Below are 17,832 nucleotides of genomic sequence, written 5' to 3'. Positions count from 1 at the left end.
AAGGCTCTAAACAAACCTCTCCTGGTGGCCCCGAGCGAGGAGCAGCGGCGATTCCCTGGGTCTGTGTGATCCCAGCTCAGGGCTGGTGCTGGATAAATCCCCCGTGAGCCCCTCGGCAGCCCGTGGGACACTGAACTGGATCCAGCTGTTGGCACTTGGGGACTCTCGTGGGGACACAGATTCACTGGGGCAGGGTGGCACTGAAGGAGGTGCCCTGTCTGTGTCTCTCCATTTAAGTGCATCAAAGAACTCTCTGGAAAACGCAGAGAATAAATATTGGCTGCAGGAATTTTCAGGTGTGTGAGTGAAGGCTTGAAGTGGGGCTGTATTGAATGTCCCAGTTTCCCTCAGATCACAAAAGGCTGCCGACATTTTTCATCCATAAAGACATTAAGTTGTTTGGAGTGGAGGCTGGAAGAACAAGCTGACCCCCTTTTGCTTTGCTGCATCCAAATTGTGCAGTGTAAGAATTATTCCATTAAACTCTGCCCTCACTCCTGCTTTACCAGACCAGTTTGACTCCAGGAAAGAAAGCCCAGCTGATGACAGATGGAATATGATGGGTTTATTTCAGATTAAAAGTGTTAAAAAGTGGATTCTGGCAAGGAAAAAACCAAATGTGTTTTCTTGAGGAAACACAGAAAATTGTCAAAGTTCTGAGAAATTGTCACCTTCGGTGAGATCTGACCTGGCAGCACAGCAGCTGGGGAGGGTGAATTGTGTGAGGCTGACAAGGGTCAGTTCTCCATCCAGGCTGGGAGGGGCTGGGGCTGCAGGCACCCACAGGCAGGAAATCATGGAATTGATTTCCTGATTCTCATGGAACCATGATTCTCATGGAATCGTCCTGTCCCCTCCCTGTGCCATGGCAGGGACACTTCCACCATCCCAGACTGCTCCAAATCCACCCAGCCTGGCCTTGGGCGCTGTCAGGGATCCAGGGACAACCACAGCTGCTCTGACAATTCTATTCCAGCTCCTCCCCACCCTCCCAGCCAGGAATTCCATCCCAAAATCCCATCTAAATCCACTCTTTTCCAGCTTACAGCCATTCCCTGTGTCCTGTCCCTCCGTCCCCTGTCCCCAGTCCCTCTGCAGCTCTCCTGGAGCCCCTTCAGGCCCTGCCAGGGGCTCGGAGCTCTCCCTGGAGCTGCTCCTCTCCAGGTGAGCACCCCCAGCTCTCCCAGCCCGGCTCCAGAGGGGCTCCAGCCCTGCAGCAGCTCCGGGGACCTTTGTAACGTAAGAGATGGAATTTCTGAGTATTGGCCAGCCCCTCATGCAACCCTTCAATAAACTGTGGAATCCCATCCTCTCTTTGGAAGAGGTGGAATTTCTCAGATGTGCTGCAGGGCTCCAGGCTCCCAGCTGAGGACAGTGGCATCCAGGAGTGCCAGCCCAAATCCTGCCTCTCTCTCTGTTTCTCCAAGTTTGTAAATTTGCCAGTCACCTATTTTTATGCAATTTAATATCTTTTTCCGTGGCTTCATTTTCTCTCCTGTTGTTAGAGCAGCAAAGGAAAAGCTCTCCTGGGCATGAATGAGGAGCTGTGTAATGGCTTGCAATGGCTCCATCCAAACCATTGTGCTCTGTCTTGTGAATATCTATTTAATCAGTGGTTTTAAAAGAGCTGATTTGTGCTAAGTGATTTTTTCTTTCTTAGACTGCAGCAAGAATCTCATCCTCTTGTGAGGATGCAGCCCGGCTATTCTGGGCTTCAATGGCTCCATTGAGCCGGGAAGAGGTTCAAGTAGCAGGGATCCATTGAGATGATTGTGGAGCTGCTGTGAGGAAGGAGCACTGCAGGAGGCTCTGCTGGGATGAAGTACCAGCCTTTATTAACTCATCCATCGCACTCAATCAGGAGCTGGGTTGTGTTTTCCAGTCCACAGCCCTGCTGTGCTTTGGGAGTGAGGCCAGCTCTGGGTGTCCTGGACGCACTCAGGTTCCAGGGCTTGCTCCTGGAGGGAGTTTTGCTCCGTCAGCCCGAGAGGAGCTGCCCTCAGCACGTGTGCTCCAGGTGGCACTGCTGCCTCTCTGCCACCTCAGGACAGTCACAGGGGGACAAGAGCCACCAGGGTGGCCATGGTTGTGTTCTCAGGCTGTCTCAGAGGCTCATGAAAAAGAATTGGGGTTCATTGTGCCTTTTCCTCACTGCAGGTACAAATCTAGGCAGAATTTGGGGTTGTGAGTGGCGAGTTAACAGCACACAGAGAAGCACTGATATGTTTAGAGTCAATCCCAGAGAACATTCCTTGCAAGAGCACAGTAAAAAGCCATCATGAAGGTGTTGTGAGCAGCACTAAATCCCTCCCCTGAGCTGGGTGAGTCCTGCCCCTATCACTCGTGTCCCTGAACCCTGCACAGCCTCCCTTGGCCAAGCACAGCAGCACCTTGGCACGAGGCAAAACAACCCTGGGCCGAGTGCTCAGCACAGGAGGCTTTGACACGAGGCTTTTGGTGCCCTCTCCATATCTTGTTTGTTCCTCACATGATCCCCAGCAGGTCCTGGCTATCTGAGTGGCATTTGCTGTCCCCTGGGTCAGCTGTTCTGCTGGGTGACACCGGGGTATTAGTAGAGAGTGTCACGTTGGGGTCTGGCTGAGGGATATCAGGAGAATCCTGTTGTTTGCCTCTCACCCTGGCCCTGGATGGTGATGGTTCCCAGAGGCTGTCAGGGCTGGCAGCCACCCCCAGGAACAGCCACACGAACATTTCCTGACCTCAGAGCCCAGGGCTGGCCCCAGAAGGACAAAAGGTTCCTGCTGGAGGCAGGGTCACCTACAGCTGGGACACAGGGACACATCCAGGTGGGTTTGGAATATCTCCAGACCTTCCTGGGCAGCTGCTCCAGTGCTCTCACCCTCAGTGTGAAGAAATTCTTCCCCATGTTCAGGTGGAATTTGGGGTTTAGTTTATGGCTATTGCTCCTCGTCCTGTGGCACTGAAGGTTTGGCACCAGAGGTTCCAGCAGCTCCTCACCAGTTTCAGGTGCTTTTCTCACTAATTTCAGGTGCTTTCACTAAATCCTACTAATTCCAGGTGTTTCCCAGTAGCTCCTTACCAGTTTCAGGTGTTTTCACTAAATTCAGGTGTTTCCAGTGGCTCCTCACCAGTTTCAGGTGTTTTCAGCAGTTCCTCAACAGTTTCAGGTGTTTTCACTAAATCCTCACTAAATTCAGGTATTTCCAGCAGTTCCTCACCAGTTTCAGGTGTTTTTTCCTCACTAATTTCAGGTGTTTTCACTAAATCCTCTCTAATTTCAGGTATTTCCAGCAGTTCCTCACCAGTTTCAGGTGTTTTTTCCTCACTAATTTCAGGTGTTTTCACTAAATCCTGATTAATTTCAGGTATTTTCTCTCCTGTGTTCCGTCAATGAACTCAAACATCTCTTCCTCCTCCCCACAGGTCTCAGCACACCAAATGTTTCCACACAGTGAGTCAATATTTTTAAATGGCTCCACTTTGGCCATCGATTACCTCTGCCCACTCATTCTTCATTAGCTCAGGTCAAACCCTTTATCAATACCCTTTATCAATACCCTAAAACACCCAGGATGGCTCAATTCCTATTAGCTCAGGACCGAAGCTTTAACTGCAATCAGATACAATGATTTTGTGCCAGGCCCACACATTTGTGCTTACTCACAATGCAAACTTCACCTTCTATGTAATTAAGCAGTAATTAATCGTAGCAAGGGCTCTGCTCGTATTAGTTCCAAATTTCCAAGTGGCTGTGGCTGCTTTGTTGGGTTGTTTGATGCTCCTGGAGTTGATGACTTGTTTCAGATTTTAGTTTTGGGCTGATCTTGCTCCATGCCCCCGCTTCTCTTCTTTCTTTTGAAAAGCTTTATGGTTTGGAGGAAGTGGCTCCAAAAGAGTGATTCCAGCATGTGAGATTTTTCAACATGAAACAGAGCTTCTAAAGGATCATTAATTAAGGAAGACCAAAATGAGCCCTGGAGCAGGTCTGAAGAAGATTTGCAGGTCTAGAGAACATTAACAGTGTTATTAAATGATATTTGGGGTGCCAGCAGCGCTCTATCTGTTTTCACATCAGGGAAATCATCCCAAGAGAGTTTGATTTGCTGCCTGACCCCACCACTTGGCACAAACCACATGAAATGTGCTGTAGGATTTCTGCCCTGCCTGGATTTCTGGCCTCACAATCATTCCTTTAAAAGGTTTTGTTGTTGCTGCTCACCACCTCTGACTTCATGTTGGAGAAGCTTTTCCTTCTGCTAAATCCAGTTTTCTGTCCTGAGTGATTAAAGCTCATTGCAGGCCATGTGATTTAACGGCAGAAAAGGAAAATCTGGGGTTTAACTTGTCCCTCTTTCCCCCCGTTTTGTTTTGCAGCCGGAGGAGGAGGCGAGGCAGTGTGGGCAGGCAGAGCTGTCCCTTCCGCCTCACTGGCCTCAGGAAAAATGCAAATTTATGGAAATCCTGTCTGGGCTGGCAGGCTTTGTGTTCCCTGGCTCTGCCTGTGCCGAGCCGGGCTGGGCATTTCACAGAACTGTGGAATCATGGAATGGTTGGCATTGGAGGGGGTCTTAAAGCTCTCATGGGCAGGGACACCTCCCACTGTCCCAGGCTGCTCCAGCCTGGCCTTGGGCACTGCCAGGGATCCAGGGGCAGCCACAGCAAATCTGGGAATTCCTGTGCCAGGGCCTGCCCACCCTGCCAGGGAACAATTCCTGCCCAATCTCCCATCTAACCTTTGTCACTGGGAAGTCGTTCCCCTCATCCTGTCATTCCTTATCCCAAGTGTCTCTCCAGCTCTCCTGGAGCTCGTTTGGGCCCTGGAAGAACATTTAGGGTCTCCCTGGAGTGATGTTTCATGAGTTACACTATTAATCCCACCAGGAATAACATCAAGTTGGTGTTTACCCCCATCACTCCCACGGGAAAGCTGTTCAGTGCTCTGCCTGCTCTCGAGGCACAGATTTCCCTCTGATTTCCAGCCTCAGTTGATTTCTGTCCATTTTATCCCCTCTTGTTTTTACACCAGCGTTGTCCTTCAGCACAAAGCTCCCGTTTCCTTTGGTGGCCTTTGCCTGTGGCACTTGTGACTCCCCTCTGTGAGGGGACGGCAGGTGCCACTCCCAACCATCCCTGTGACCCACGGGCCCAGGCCCTCAGACAGAGCAAACACTTTGTGCCAAAGGGCCAGGATTTTCCATCTTTCATATCTTCCCCCCAGACAGCAGCAGGTGGCAGATGCTCATTGATATGGGTGAGGTAACTTTTGCATTGAGCTTCTGCTGGTCCCAAAATGATCAATGAGAGCTCAAAAAAATTGCCTTTGGAGCTCATCCATGAGCTCTGACATTTGCTATCACAGTGTCCTTTCCCATGGATAGGAAAAATGGGGAGTGCAGGCATTTGAGAGATGTGAAACAAGGAAAATGTTGCTGAAATGTACCCAACCGGATTAATTATTGTTAAAGGCTGAGTCTCCAAAGGATTTAATGATCTGAATACCATCTTAGGACATTTCACTGTCTTTTTACTGACAGGCTCCACGGATCCCAATTATGGAGATAAATCCAAAAACCAGGTCAAATAATTATTCCATGAATCAAGTGGAAAGGCTGGATGCATTTCTGAGCACAGCAGCTTTCCACACACCCGGTGCTGGACTTTTGGATACCGTGGAAGGGCTGGGGGGAGTTTCAAACATTAGTGCAGGAAATGTGTAAATCTTCCACCTCAAAGGCTGCCTGTTCAGCCCAGGTGAAATGGAAACTGTGTGGTGTCTGTAAGTTGTCACCACGGTTGTCACTTTGTTCCTGTCTCCAGTGTGGCTGAGAGCAGATGAGAGGAGCTCTGTGAAGTGGGGCTGGACGGAATGAGGCAGCTCAGACCATCTTCCCCCCTGCTTGAAAAGGCAAAAGTGCCTCTGGAGTCGTGCCAGGATCTGTGTTTAAGGGCAGGATGGAATAAAGCCTGGCTCTAGCCAGCAGCCTCCTGATGCTCTGGCTCTGTGCAGATCCAGGAATACTTTCCTGTGTGCTGGAAGCACAGGTCATTTATGGATGGGACCCTTGAGACCCCTGCTGAAGGCTCGGGAAGGGAGTTAAGTGCACATTGCACTTAAGAGGGGTAGGAGGTACATCAGTAAAAGATGCATCAATAAAAGATGGCATATAGGACTGAATTCCCCTTCTGTTGCCGGGAACATCCCCGGGGGGAAAAGGCAGGGCTGGAGCCCGTGTTCCCACTGGCTGTGTGGAATTATCTCCCCCTCGCTGGTTCTGGGCAGGGATTGAGGCTTGTCCGGAGGCAGAAGGGCTGGAAGGTGTTCTGGAGCGCCACCAGGAGACACCAGTGTCCCTGTCACATGAGCCTGGCCACCGCAGGCAGCTCCTCCACGGGAGGCAACATCCGTGTGCTGTGGATTGGGACAGACAGTCTGAGAAACGCTGCAGGGCTTGGCTGGAGCTGGGAAAGCTGGAAAAGCTGCAGTGACACTGAACAGACAGAGCAGGCAGGCCAGGCTGGGATGAGCAGTGCCCTGTGGCTCCAGTGGAAACATCTGTGCCGTGGGGCAGCAGCGTGTGACAGAGCAGGTGTTGCCAAAACCCCGTGTCTGGAGCACCGTGCTGTCCCTGTGCCACCTGTCCCCCTGGCTGCCAGCCATTCCAGCCCTTCCCAGCAGGGAAAAGTGGCAGTTTTCCCCCTGGGGAGACTCAGCTGGGCTCTTCCATGTGGCAAAAGCTCAGCTCGTGCTGGAGCTTTGGTCCTGGTGAGCTGTGGGTGGTGAGCTGGGCAGAAACACCTGGAGGGTGAGCTGAGCTGTCAGCTGTCAATATCCTGGGATTTTCTGGGTTGGGAGGGACCTTCAGGATCATTTTGGGCATGGGCAGGGACACCTTCCATTATCCCAGGCTGCCCCAAGCCTGGCCTTGGACATTTCCAGATATCCAGGGGCAGCCACAGCTTCTGTGGGCAGCCCGTGCCAGTCGTGCCTTGTTCTACCTTAGCTGGGTAGGAAGGGAAGCAACTGCACCATCAGTTGTTAGCTGGAATATTTTCAGCAGGAAAAAGCCCTTAGGAAATGGCATTGCTGCTCATGTTGGGAATGATCACGCTCACATCCATATGTCTTTCCAAGCACTGGAAGTAAAAATAGAGGTGGGGTGTCTGCTGTGTTTGACTGTGCCTTGCATGTTCCAAAGATTAATGGCAGAGAACCATTGGAAGAGGATAAAATGGCCCAGGATGTACATTTGGAAAAATAACTGGATTTTAGCGCTCAGGATTCCTTCTCTGGGGGACTTAAACAATCCCATGATGTTCACTTGTTACAGGATAATGTCAAGCTGCTTATCTGTAGTAAACATGAAAAGGATTAAGATTTTTGGAACCCTTCATGCTAAGAGAGAATCCAAACTCATTTTTACCTCCTGCTGTACTCTTCCAACCATCTCCTGGTGGCTGCTCCAACCTGGCACGGTGCTGGGTCCAATCCCTGACATTTGCTGTGCGAACCAGGAGCCTCCCCAGGGTGCTGCTGGATGAGTTCTGAGGGCTGAGGCTCTGGAGACATCTTTATCTCGGGGCTCTGCTGAAGGTGGATTTGGGTTGCAGAGGGAGCAGCTGCAGCTCTCAGGTCTGTTTTGGGCTCCGGGTGTGAGCGGGGCAGAGGCTCTGGTTATTCTGTCTCAGTTGTACCTACTGAGTGGGAAAACAGAAACAGAGAGGGAATTAAAATCACAGAATGGTTTGGATTGAAAGGGACCTTAATGATCACCCAGTGCCACCCTCAGCCAAGGGCAGGGACACCTCCCAGCAGCCCAGTTTGCTCCAAGCCCTGTCCGACCTGGCCTTGAACTTCTTTATTCAGAGAAGACAAAGTCAAGTAAACACTTATTTTTGCTTTTAGATACATGCAGAGGCTTAATGATGTGTTTAGCAGCAGCTGACAGCTTCTGTTACAAACACTTCAGTCAATGCTGCCGGGTTCCTGTGCCAGGCAGCTGTGACAGCGCTCGGAGGGGCTGCAGGGCTGCTGCCTTGGTGTGGGGACACGGAGCTCTGGAGACTGTGGGATCATGGAACCACAGGCCACCTTGGCTTCCAAGGGACCTTACAAATCATCCCACTCCAGCCCTGCCATGGCAGGGACAATTCCTCTGTCCCAGGCTGCTCCAAGCCCCAGTGTCCAGCCTGGCCTTGGGCACCGCCAGGGATCCAGGGGCAGCCACAGCAGATCTGGGAATTCCATCCCAGCCCGTCCCCACCCTCCCAGGGAACAATTCCTGCCCAATCTCCCATCCAGCCCTGCCCTCTGGAAGCCATTCCCTGTGTCCTGTCCCTCCATCCCTTTCCCCAGTCCCTCTGCAGCTCTCCTGGAGCCCCTTCAGGCCCTGCCAGGGGCTCGGAGCTCTCCCTGGAGCTGCTCCTCTCCAGGTGAGCACCCCCAGCTCTCCCAGCCTGGCTCCAGAGGGGCTCCAGCCCTGCAGCAGCTCCGGGGATCCCTCTGGGATCTCTCCAGCAGCTCCAGGTCCTGCTGCTGTTGGACCCAGGGCTGGGGCAGCTCTGCAGGTGGGGCCTCACCTGGATAAAGAAGTCAGGAACCACATGAGGGACAAACCCAGCAGAGGGATGTGAACTTTTCAGAGATCCCTGAGAATAACAATGTTTTCCCTAAGTAGCAGAAGGTCGAGAGGGGAAGGTCAGTAATGGCTGTGGAGCTGGGAGCTGTCACCCCAGGGAGCCCTGTGCCTCTGCCAGGGCTGTGCTCTGCTCCGTGTGTCCCATCCTGGGCCATTAAGTGCTGATGGTTTCAAGCACAGCCCTTTCCACATGGAAGATGCTTTAGGAAAAGCAGCAAGCTGTTCGGATAATGGGGAACAGGTGCACAGCTTTAGAGAGCAGCCAGGCAGTGGAAGGAACTGCATTTTCCTTGTTTATGGTTTTAAGAAAGCTGAGGGATGGCTTGGTGGGGTTCCCAGATCACAGAAAGGAGCTTTATAGTTAACAAAGTCTGCCCAAACCTCTGGAAATATTTTGGAAAGATTTGATATGATAAAGGTGGTCCTGTAGTTAGATGGGGGGTAATGTCCTCAGGAATGACTCTGGGAAGGCAAAGCAGATGGTGAACCTTCTTGGAGAGTCAGTGCTGTCATCCTCAGGAGAAGTGTAAATTCCCAACAGAACCAAAACTCCCTGAGCCTGCCTGGCCTGCTGGGCTGAAATGTGTTTGTGTTTTGTGCTGTGGGGCTGGTGTGGCTCTCATGGAAACCACTTGAGTGGCAATGACTACTCGAATGACTCTGAACTACATCCAAATCAGGGCACATTCCTTTTAATCAATCCTTCTGCCAAATTTTGCCACGTTCCAAGACTACTGGTGGGCAATGCTAATCCAGGGACATCGCTTCCTGAGGCTGGTGGAGGGTCTGGAGTGGAAATCTGAGGAATGGCTGCAGCCACTTGGCTTGTTCCTCCTGGAGGAGACTGAGGGGAGACTCACCAGGGTCTGTAGCTCCTCCTGAGGGGCACTGCAGGGGAAGGCACCAATTTATTCTGGCTGTGACCAGAGAAAGGAGGCAGGGAAGGGCTGCAGCTGTGCCAGGGGAGGTTTGGGTTGGATTTTGGGAAAGGTTTTTCCCCCACAGGGCACTGCCCAGGCTCCCCAGGGAATGGGCACAGCCCCGAGGCTGCCAGAGCAGCTCCGGGAGAGTTTGGTCAACGCTGCCAGGGATGTACAGGGTGGGAATGTCGGGTGTCTGCAGGGCCAGGGGCTGGATCGATGATCCCTGTGAGTCGCTTCCAGCTCAGGAGGTTCTCTGATCGTGTGGCTGTTACAGTAACGCTGCAGCATTTGAGCAGCTGGGGGTTGCTGTTACGAATTCTCTTTGTTTGCAGAGTGACTCACGGAGCCTCGCTGTGTTTTACAATGATTTCTCCTGGCTCGCCGTTGTCTGCTCATTACCGAGGCTCAGGCACGGCTTTGCACAGGTCCAGGGCCGGTGCCTGCGCGCAGCTAACTCCTGCCACCTGCTGTCTCCTTCCTTCTGGCTTCCCTAAGATCCTGGATTTGGGGATGCGGAGGGATAAAGGAATGGAGCGGGCCGTGCTGAGCCTTGTGCAGCCGCTGCTCCCCTACTGCGCCTCCCGCGCTCCTCCATCCCACCGGCCACCCCGGGAGCCGGCAGAGCGTGTGGAGTCTGCAGAGAAAGCCAGGGAAAGGCTTCCTTCCTTCCCAGCTCTGCCCTGCTGAGGGACAGCACTGCCTGGGAAAGGCCCATCCCATTTCCATCCACTTGGAAAAGATCTCCGGGATTATCGGATCCATCCATTCCCAGCACTGACCGTGTCCCCGAGTGCCACATTGACACGGCTGGAAATCCCTCCAGGAGTGGAGACTCCACCACTGCCCTGGGCAGCTCTGCTGGTGCTGCTGTCACCTTTCCTCCTCTGGAGACTGTTTGACTCTGGCAGGGCTCAATTCCCTGGAATCCCTTGGTGGACACACAGTCCCCCCTGAGAGTGCCCAGCGCTGGGAAATGTTGGTAAATAGATCTGATAACACAAGTTGGAGGCAGGCAGGGAATGCTGGCAGCTCCTAGAGAGATCTCATATGGACTGTGGAAGGATTTATAGGAACCTTAGATATCAAATTTCTGGCCCTTATGTTTAGATAACACATTTATATCACCACTGGGGTGTCTCACTGTGAATGCTGTTACTTGAGGATAAACTGGAAAGAAAATTTTGGGGTTTTTTTGTGCTTTGTACTCCACCATCCTTATTTTTAAGTAGGGAAATGCAGCTTTTTTTCCACTTGGACAAAGCTTGTGGGGGTGTACAAACTTTGGAGAGGACCCCGACAGTCTCTGTATTGTTCTGAACATGGTGATGAAATTTTTCCAGCAGAGCTCAGCAGTTAACTTCCAGTAGAAAAAACTAGTGGGAAATGCAGCTCTGAGAGGGCAACTTTACAATCCCATTGTGTTATTACCAATTCCAGCAAAGGTTTGTTTGGGGGCTATTTTTGGCATCAGGACACAGTTCCAGTTGGGTGTTGTGCAAACCAGGAGCAACTGGTGACAATCACAAGGTTAAACTCTTGCTCTGTGTATCTCAGGTCGCATTTTCCTAACGTTGGATCATCCAAGGGGAATATTTTCCTGTATTCCAGTTCTTGTAACTATTAAAAAGCAGCAACAGCAGAGTTATTCCTGCGTTTGGAGGATCTTGCTCACAGGCTGTACCTCTGGGGGTGCCAGTTCACTCCTGGCAGAGGTAACTCCAAACTCTGGGATCGGTCACTTTTTGGGGAATTTTCTGTTAACTTCTGGCTGAGCACGTGGGTGGCTGAGTGCTGGATCGAGGCCAAGGAAAAAGAGCCTGAGAAACTGTGGTGTGGCTGCACGTTGAACTTGAGGAAAGAAATAAAAGCACTTTTCAGTTGGATGAACCACGTGATCCATACAGCAGCATTCCAAGTGCTGGAACAGGGAATTGGGCAGCAGGAGCTGGAGCAGCCACAGCGTTCCCAGCTGGGCTTTGGCTGTGCCAGCTTCTCACCAAGGCAGCCTGAATGTGTCCAGCTCGTCCCAGGGATGTAGAAATCTGGAAACTTGTAGAATTCAGGCAGGTTCAGGCATTAATATTTTATGTGTTATCCCTGCCGCACTTAAAGCTCTCTGTGCAGAGAGGAGGGAGAGCTGGGGTCTTCCCTGCCACTGTGCTCAGGGAATCTGCTGGATTGAGGAGTGGAGGGATGGAGAAAGGCATGGCAGGGACAACAGCCTGCTGTCCTGGTGGGACACCGTCCAGCATGGGATGAGGCGCTGGAGCAAGCACTCAGCTCCTACTGCCAGGGGACAAACCTCGACTTCCACAGGCAAGGAAATTCCTCCTGAGCGTGGCTGTGCCTCCCTTGGCTTTCTGGGCCGTGGACACACAGCTGGTGTTTCTATCAGGCCCAAATGCCCAGGCACAGGAGGCCAACTCTCATTATCAGCCTTTACGAGGGGTGTCACTTCCTAGAGTGGCCAGGGTGACGGGTTGCAGCAGCCAAGTTATGAAACCCACAAGAAAGTGGGTGTAAAATGGAAATTGTGACAAAAGTTTTAATGCCTTTTTTTTTTTTTTCGTTTTTAAACAGTCTCTTTTTTTTTTTTTTTTTTTTTTTTTCAGCACAGCTGTTTAAAATTCACTGAACTGATGCCTTGAATGGCTAAACATGGTTTGGGCATCCAGCTCCCACAGCTGCCAAGTGCTCAGAAATCTTGCAGGATTTCAAAAGTTTGGCTCCAGAGCAGATGGGGACAGGGCTGGGCTGGAGGGCATTGTCACGTTGTGGTGTCTTTAGTCCCTGTTGTGCCCACAAGGAGCGAAGTTCGGCAAACTTCGGGGCTTGTGCAAAAGGCCTTGAGGGTGGAGTGTTTAGAATCATGGAATCCTGGAATGGCTTGGGTTGGGAGGGTCCTTAAAACCCATCCCATTCCATCCCATGCCATGGGCAGGGACGCCTTCCACTATCCCAGGCTGCTCCAAGCCCCGGCCTTGGACACTTCCAGGGATCCAGGGGCAGCCAGAGCTGCTCTGGGCACCCTGTGCCAGGGCCTGCCCACCCTGCCAGGATGGATTCTTCATCATCTCTGCTCCATCCCTGCCCACTTCAGCTGCTGTGTGCTGGTGCTGAGAGCTGTGCTGAGCTGAAGGAAGCATGAGCAGGGGCAGTCAGGACAGGAGCCTGCGGGGTAAATGTTTATGGTCCTCCTCGCACACAAAGAGAAACGTGTCGGCGAGCGGCTGCGGTGGCCGCAGGCCCCGGTGACACTGAGCCGCGCTGAGGTGACACACGCCCTGCGGGCCCTCTCGTGGCACAGTGTGACAGGCGCTCTGTGTTTCGTTGGCAGCTTCGATGTGGAGAATGGCCCGTCCCCGGGGCGCAGCCCGCTGGACCCGCAGGCCGGCTCCTCGTCGGGACTGGTCCTGCACACGACATTCCCGGGCCACAGCCAGCGCCGGGAGTCCTTCCGTACAGATCCGACAGCGACTATGACCTCTCACCAAAGACCATGTCCAGGAACTCCTCCCTGCCGATTGAACAGTAAGCATCCATTCAGCTCCTATTTCCACTGTCTGTGCTGCTCTCATCCTCAGAGCTCTGGTAAGAGGAGCTTAACTGGAGAATTTCATAGCTGGAACGCACAAAACATGTCCTGATCCAACTTCCTCTCCCATCCCATCCTTCAAATATTCAAATTTTCTCCAGAATTTAGCAGAAGAGCTTTCAAAGCCATATCCTGGAATGACAGAGAAATTGTGCTGTGCATTTATTTACAGTACTGCTGCTCCTCATCCGTTTTGGGGTCTGTTCCCTAGAGCTGAATGGAAAAATGAGCCCAGACAGATGGCTGAGCTCGAGAGGATCAATACCCAGAGAGGGTCCCTGGATTCCCAGCCCTTTATTTTGAAAGGAGCATTTTAAAGTTTCAAAGTGGCCATTAAGCTATGAAAAAAGTGCTCGTTAAACAAAGTTGAACTGTTGCGAAAGTTTTGCCACGGAATGGAAATCTGAATATTAGCCAGATCCACGAGAATTCTGCAAGAAAATATCCCTGCTGCGAGTTAAAACTGAGTAAATATTTATTGACGGAAACACTCCAAATTGTGCAGATAGTGTTTGGCGGTAAACGGTGGGTTGTAGCAATTCCAGCAGTGTGCTGGGGTGGGGGAATCCCGTAATTTCCCCCAATTCGTGGCTGTCTGCAGCTGAAGTGTCCATCCACCGTGGGCATCGAGGCTCTGTTTGCACTTGGGAGAGAGTCCCTGTCAGTATGGAGACAATTTTAATTAAATTTAGACTTAATAGCACTGATATCTGAGTGAGGACCAGGAGGTGACCTCTGTGGCAGTGCAGTGGGGAGAATTCCTCTTTGGAGGAGTCCAGCATTGGTGGACAGTGGACAACTCTCCTGTGACACCCTGGAGCTGGTCCTGCTGCCCTTGCTTAGTGCATCCCGTTTTTTAATGATGGGATTAAGAATAGAATTGGCCACAGCGTTGCTCCTAAGAGTGCCTAAAGGGGCTCCAAAAGGGCAGGAGAGGTGCTTGGGACAAGGGATGGAGGGACAGGACAAGGGGGAATGGATTTAAGCTGGAAGTGGGTAGATTCAGATGGATATTAGGAAGGAATTGCTTGCTGGGAGAGTGGAGAGGCCCTGGAATAGAATTCCAAGAGAAGCTGGGGCTGCCTCTGGATCCCTGGAAGTGTCCAAGGCCAGGCTGGATGGAATTTGGATCCACTTGGAGTAGTGGAAGATATCCCTGCCATGGCAGAGGTGGAATGGGATGAGCTTTAAGCTCCCTCCCAATCCAAACCTTTCAATTATTCTATACCCTGCCATCTCTCAGTTAGCTAAATCATACAGAATGTTCCATGCAGGCACAAGTATTGTAAACTAAAACCACAAAAAACAAAACAACCCCAAAAAAACCCCCACTAAAACCCCAAAAACAAACAAGAAAACCTCCCCCCAACCTCCTCCTTCTATTGCTGGCAATGGGTATTTTTGTATTTTGCTCTCAACTGCTGCTCGAATCTTCCATGATGAAACAGCCAGACAAAACCCGGCGTCTGAGGCAAGGTTAAAGACTGCGACAGAGATCAACAAAAGCCAGGAAATTCAAAGGTGACCTTTCCCCGCACCGCTACGGTTGGGTTTTTTTCCACCGCGGTGCAAGCGCGAGCCTTAACTTTGAATTCCTGCCTTTTATTGCCTGGCGTTCCCAGTCGAACGCTCGCTCCAGGCGGTGTTTTTGGATGTACACGGTGCCCTTTCCATCAGGAACAGGTTTTTATTTGTGTGTTAACTAAATGCTGCATGGGTTTGTTGGTGAGGAAACGCCCCTGGGAAAACGCTCGTTCCCTGAGGTGAATTCCGCACTGTTGGAAGGTAAATCTGCACAGAAATTTATACGTTTTTCTCCCTTTTTCCTTAGGCATGGCGACGACCTGATCGTCACACCTTTCGCCCAGGTGAGTTGGTGGCATGTTGGCCTCTAAAATAATTTTTTCTGAAGCATTAAAGCAGAGAAGGTGACACTTGCGGGTTTTGTCTCCCTCAGGTGTTGGCCAGCTTACGGAGCGTCAGGAACAACTTCACGCTTCTCACCAATTTACACGGCACCTCCAACAAGTAAGCCTGGCTTTTTAAAGTTGCTTTCGTCCGCAAGAGGAGGCGGCGGGGACCGGGCAGGGGCGGCGGGGACCGGGGAGAGGCATAGGGGGCCGGGGAGCGGCATAGGGGGCCGGGGAGCGGCAGGGACCGGGCAGGGGCGGCGGGGACCGGGGAGCGGCGGGGACCGGAGAGAGGCATAGGGGGCCGGGGAGCGGCGAGGACCGGGCAGGGGCGGCGGGGACCGGGGAGAGGCGTAGGGGCCGGGGAGCGGCGGCCGCGGTGCCCTCACGGCTCCGCCATCGCCTCACGGCTCCGGCGCGGTTTGCGCGCCACGCCAGGGGGCGCCCTCTCCCCTCCCTCACGGCCTCCGGCCCCTCATCGCTCATCCCGTCATCCCTCATCCCGTTATTCCCTCATTCCGTCATCCCTCATCCCGTTATTCCTCATTCCGTCATCCCTCACTCCCTCATTCCGTTATTCCCTCGTCCTCTGGTCCCCTCATCGCTCATCCCGTCATCGCTCATCCCGTTATTCCTCATCCCTCACTCCCTCATCCCATCATCACTCATCCCGTTATTCCCTCATCCCGTCATCCCTCATCCCATTATTCCCTCATTCTGTCATCCCTCATTCCGTCATCCCCTCGTCCTCTGGTCCGCTCATCCCTCATTCCGTCATCCCATTCCCTCGTTCTGTCATCTCTTCATGCTGTTAATCTCTCATCCTCTGGTCCCCTCGTCCCTCATTCCCTCATACCCTCATCTCATTCCCTAATCCCTTCATCCTCTCATCCCCTCCATCCCCTCATGCTCTCCCCTCATCCCCTCATCCCCTCATCCTCATCCTCTCATCCCCTCACCCCCTCATGCCCTCATCTCTCTCCTCATCCCTCATTCCCTCAGTTCCTCCTTTAGAAGCCTAGTGATGTGTTTCATCTTGTCTGATGTCCACCATGAATCACGGGGGCAGTTTGGGACACCACAAAAAAAACCTCATTGAAGGGTTGGAGAGTGAGAAGGAAGCCCCAGGAGGGGCTGAGGGAGATGGAAAAAGGGGCTGAGCCTGGAGAAAAGGAGCTCAGGGGGACCTTGTGGCTCTGCACAATCCCTGCCAGGAGGGGACAGCTGGGGGTATTTGGGATCTGCTCCCAGGGAACAGGGACAGGAGGAGAGGGAACAGCCTCAGGCTGGGCCAGAGGTGGTTTATTTGAATATCAGGAAGAGTTCCTTCCTGGAAAGGGTTGTCCAGCCCTGGCACAGCTGCCCGGGGCAGTGCTGAGTCCCCATCCCTGGCAGGATTTGGCACTTGGGGACATGGGGCAGTGGTGGCCTTGGCAGTGCTGGGTTGGACTTGGTGATCCCAGAGGTCTCTGTCCACCTAAACAATTCCGAGATCTTTATCACATTGCCACCTTGGCTATCCCAAACATTCCACACGTGCCCAGCTCAGAGCAGAGGCATCACCTCTGTTCAGTCAGGCCATGGTCATGCCCTGCATTTCCACCACTCCTTCACAGAGCAATAACAATGCCAGGATTATCCAAGCTGGAAGGGATCCAGCAGAATCAAGTCCAACTCTTAATTGGCCCATAGAGGGATCAAACCCCCGAAGTTGGTGTTATCAGCACAGGCTCCACCCAGCTGAGCCAATCTCACATGAGTGTTCATGGCCAAAGGGCAGATGACAAAGGGGGGCACCCCAGACTCGGGGCTCTGGGAACAACAGGATTTCCCAGAAACAGCATCCCGGAGCTCAGCTGCGAGAAGGCTGCGCAGAGAGCTGAATCCCACATCACTTCCTTTGACACTGATGGCTCTGAATGAGGAAGGTGATGCACTCAGGAGGAGGATGTTGTTTTTTTCTACCTGCTGAACAGGAGAAACCAAACAACTCCTTTTTACGCCTTTGCCCGGAACCACCGTTTCCCCCTGGCTATTTATACTGAGCCAGTCATCCTCATCCCTGGCCTGCTTGGCCCCAGGAGAGCTGTTCAGCCTCAAACCAACATCATTCATTCCTGGCGAGGTCTGGTGCGCACCCACCCATCCCACTGATCCCACCCTGCTCCCAGTGGCTCCAGAAGGGAAGGATGAGGGGCAGGGATGTCCCCAGTGGGACACCAGGGGCTCACTCCACTCCTAGCATGAGTTGGCATCACCTGGTGCCCAATCCACCAGGGTGATGGTGGAGCTCACAATCTTTATTTTACATAAAGCCCACGTTTTATCCGGCCGTGAGGTTTTTCCTCCTGTTGATTCATTGGCAAGTTTTGATGGGAAGGAACCGCTGCATTCCAAGATGGAGGTTAATAAAAAACCAGATGGCTTAAATATTCCTGAGGTTTTTTTAAGCTTGGCTTTTTTGGAAAGCTCAGGCATTTTGGCAGTTCCTAATGAGGAATCTGAAATTGGACAGGGCCGGAAGGAAGTGAGGGTGTAACCTGTAGGACACAGAGGCATCTTACAGTGTCCTTTAGAAAACATTCCCAGATTTGATTGAGGTATAAAGTCGTTTGCCTGGCCAAAGTAAAGCCATTAAATTTTTAAACCATCCCGTGGCCAAACATCCCAACCCACGGCAGAATGGGCTTTCAGGTACCATGGAGCTTCCTGCAGTTTCCAAAGAGCTCTGCTGGGCTACAGCCATGCTGCCAGCTCATGATTTTTTCATACGTCTCATGATACGT

General features: G+C 52.2%; 1 protein-coding gene across 1 annotated transcript in view; it reads left to right on the top strand.

Annotated features, from left to right (window-relative positions):
- Window positions 1–17,832, top strand: part of PDE4B (phosphodiesterase 4B) — an 89,094-nt gene that overhangs the window by 12,365 nt on the left and 58,897 nt on the right. Inside the window, 4 exon segments of the mRNA XM_066325332.1 lie at window positions 12,879–12,997; window positions 13,000–13,072; window positions 14,968–15,004; window positions 15,094–15,164. Of these exon segments, the coding sequence (XP_066181429.1) occupies window positions 12,879–12,997; window positions 13,000–13,072; window positions 14,968–15,004; window positions 15,094–15,164 (300 nt within the window).

This window comes from Sylvia atricapilla, chromosome 9 (assembly GCF_009819655.1).
Source record: "Sylvia atricapilla isolate bSylAtr1 chromosome 9, bSylAtr1.pri, whole genome shotgun sequence".
Lineage (NCBI taxonomy): Eukaryota > Metazoa > Chordata > Aves > Passeriformes > Sylviidae > Sylvia > Sylvia atricapilla.
The sequence above is the reverse complement of the archived record's forward strand: the minus strand, read 5'-3'. Positions and strand labels throughout refer to the sequence as shown.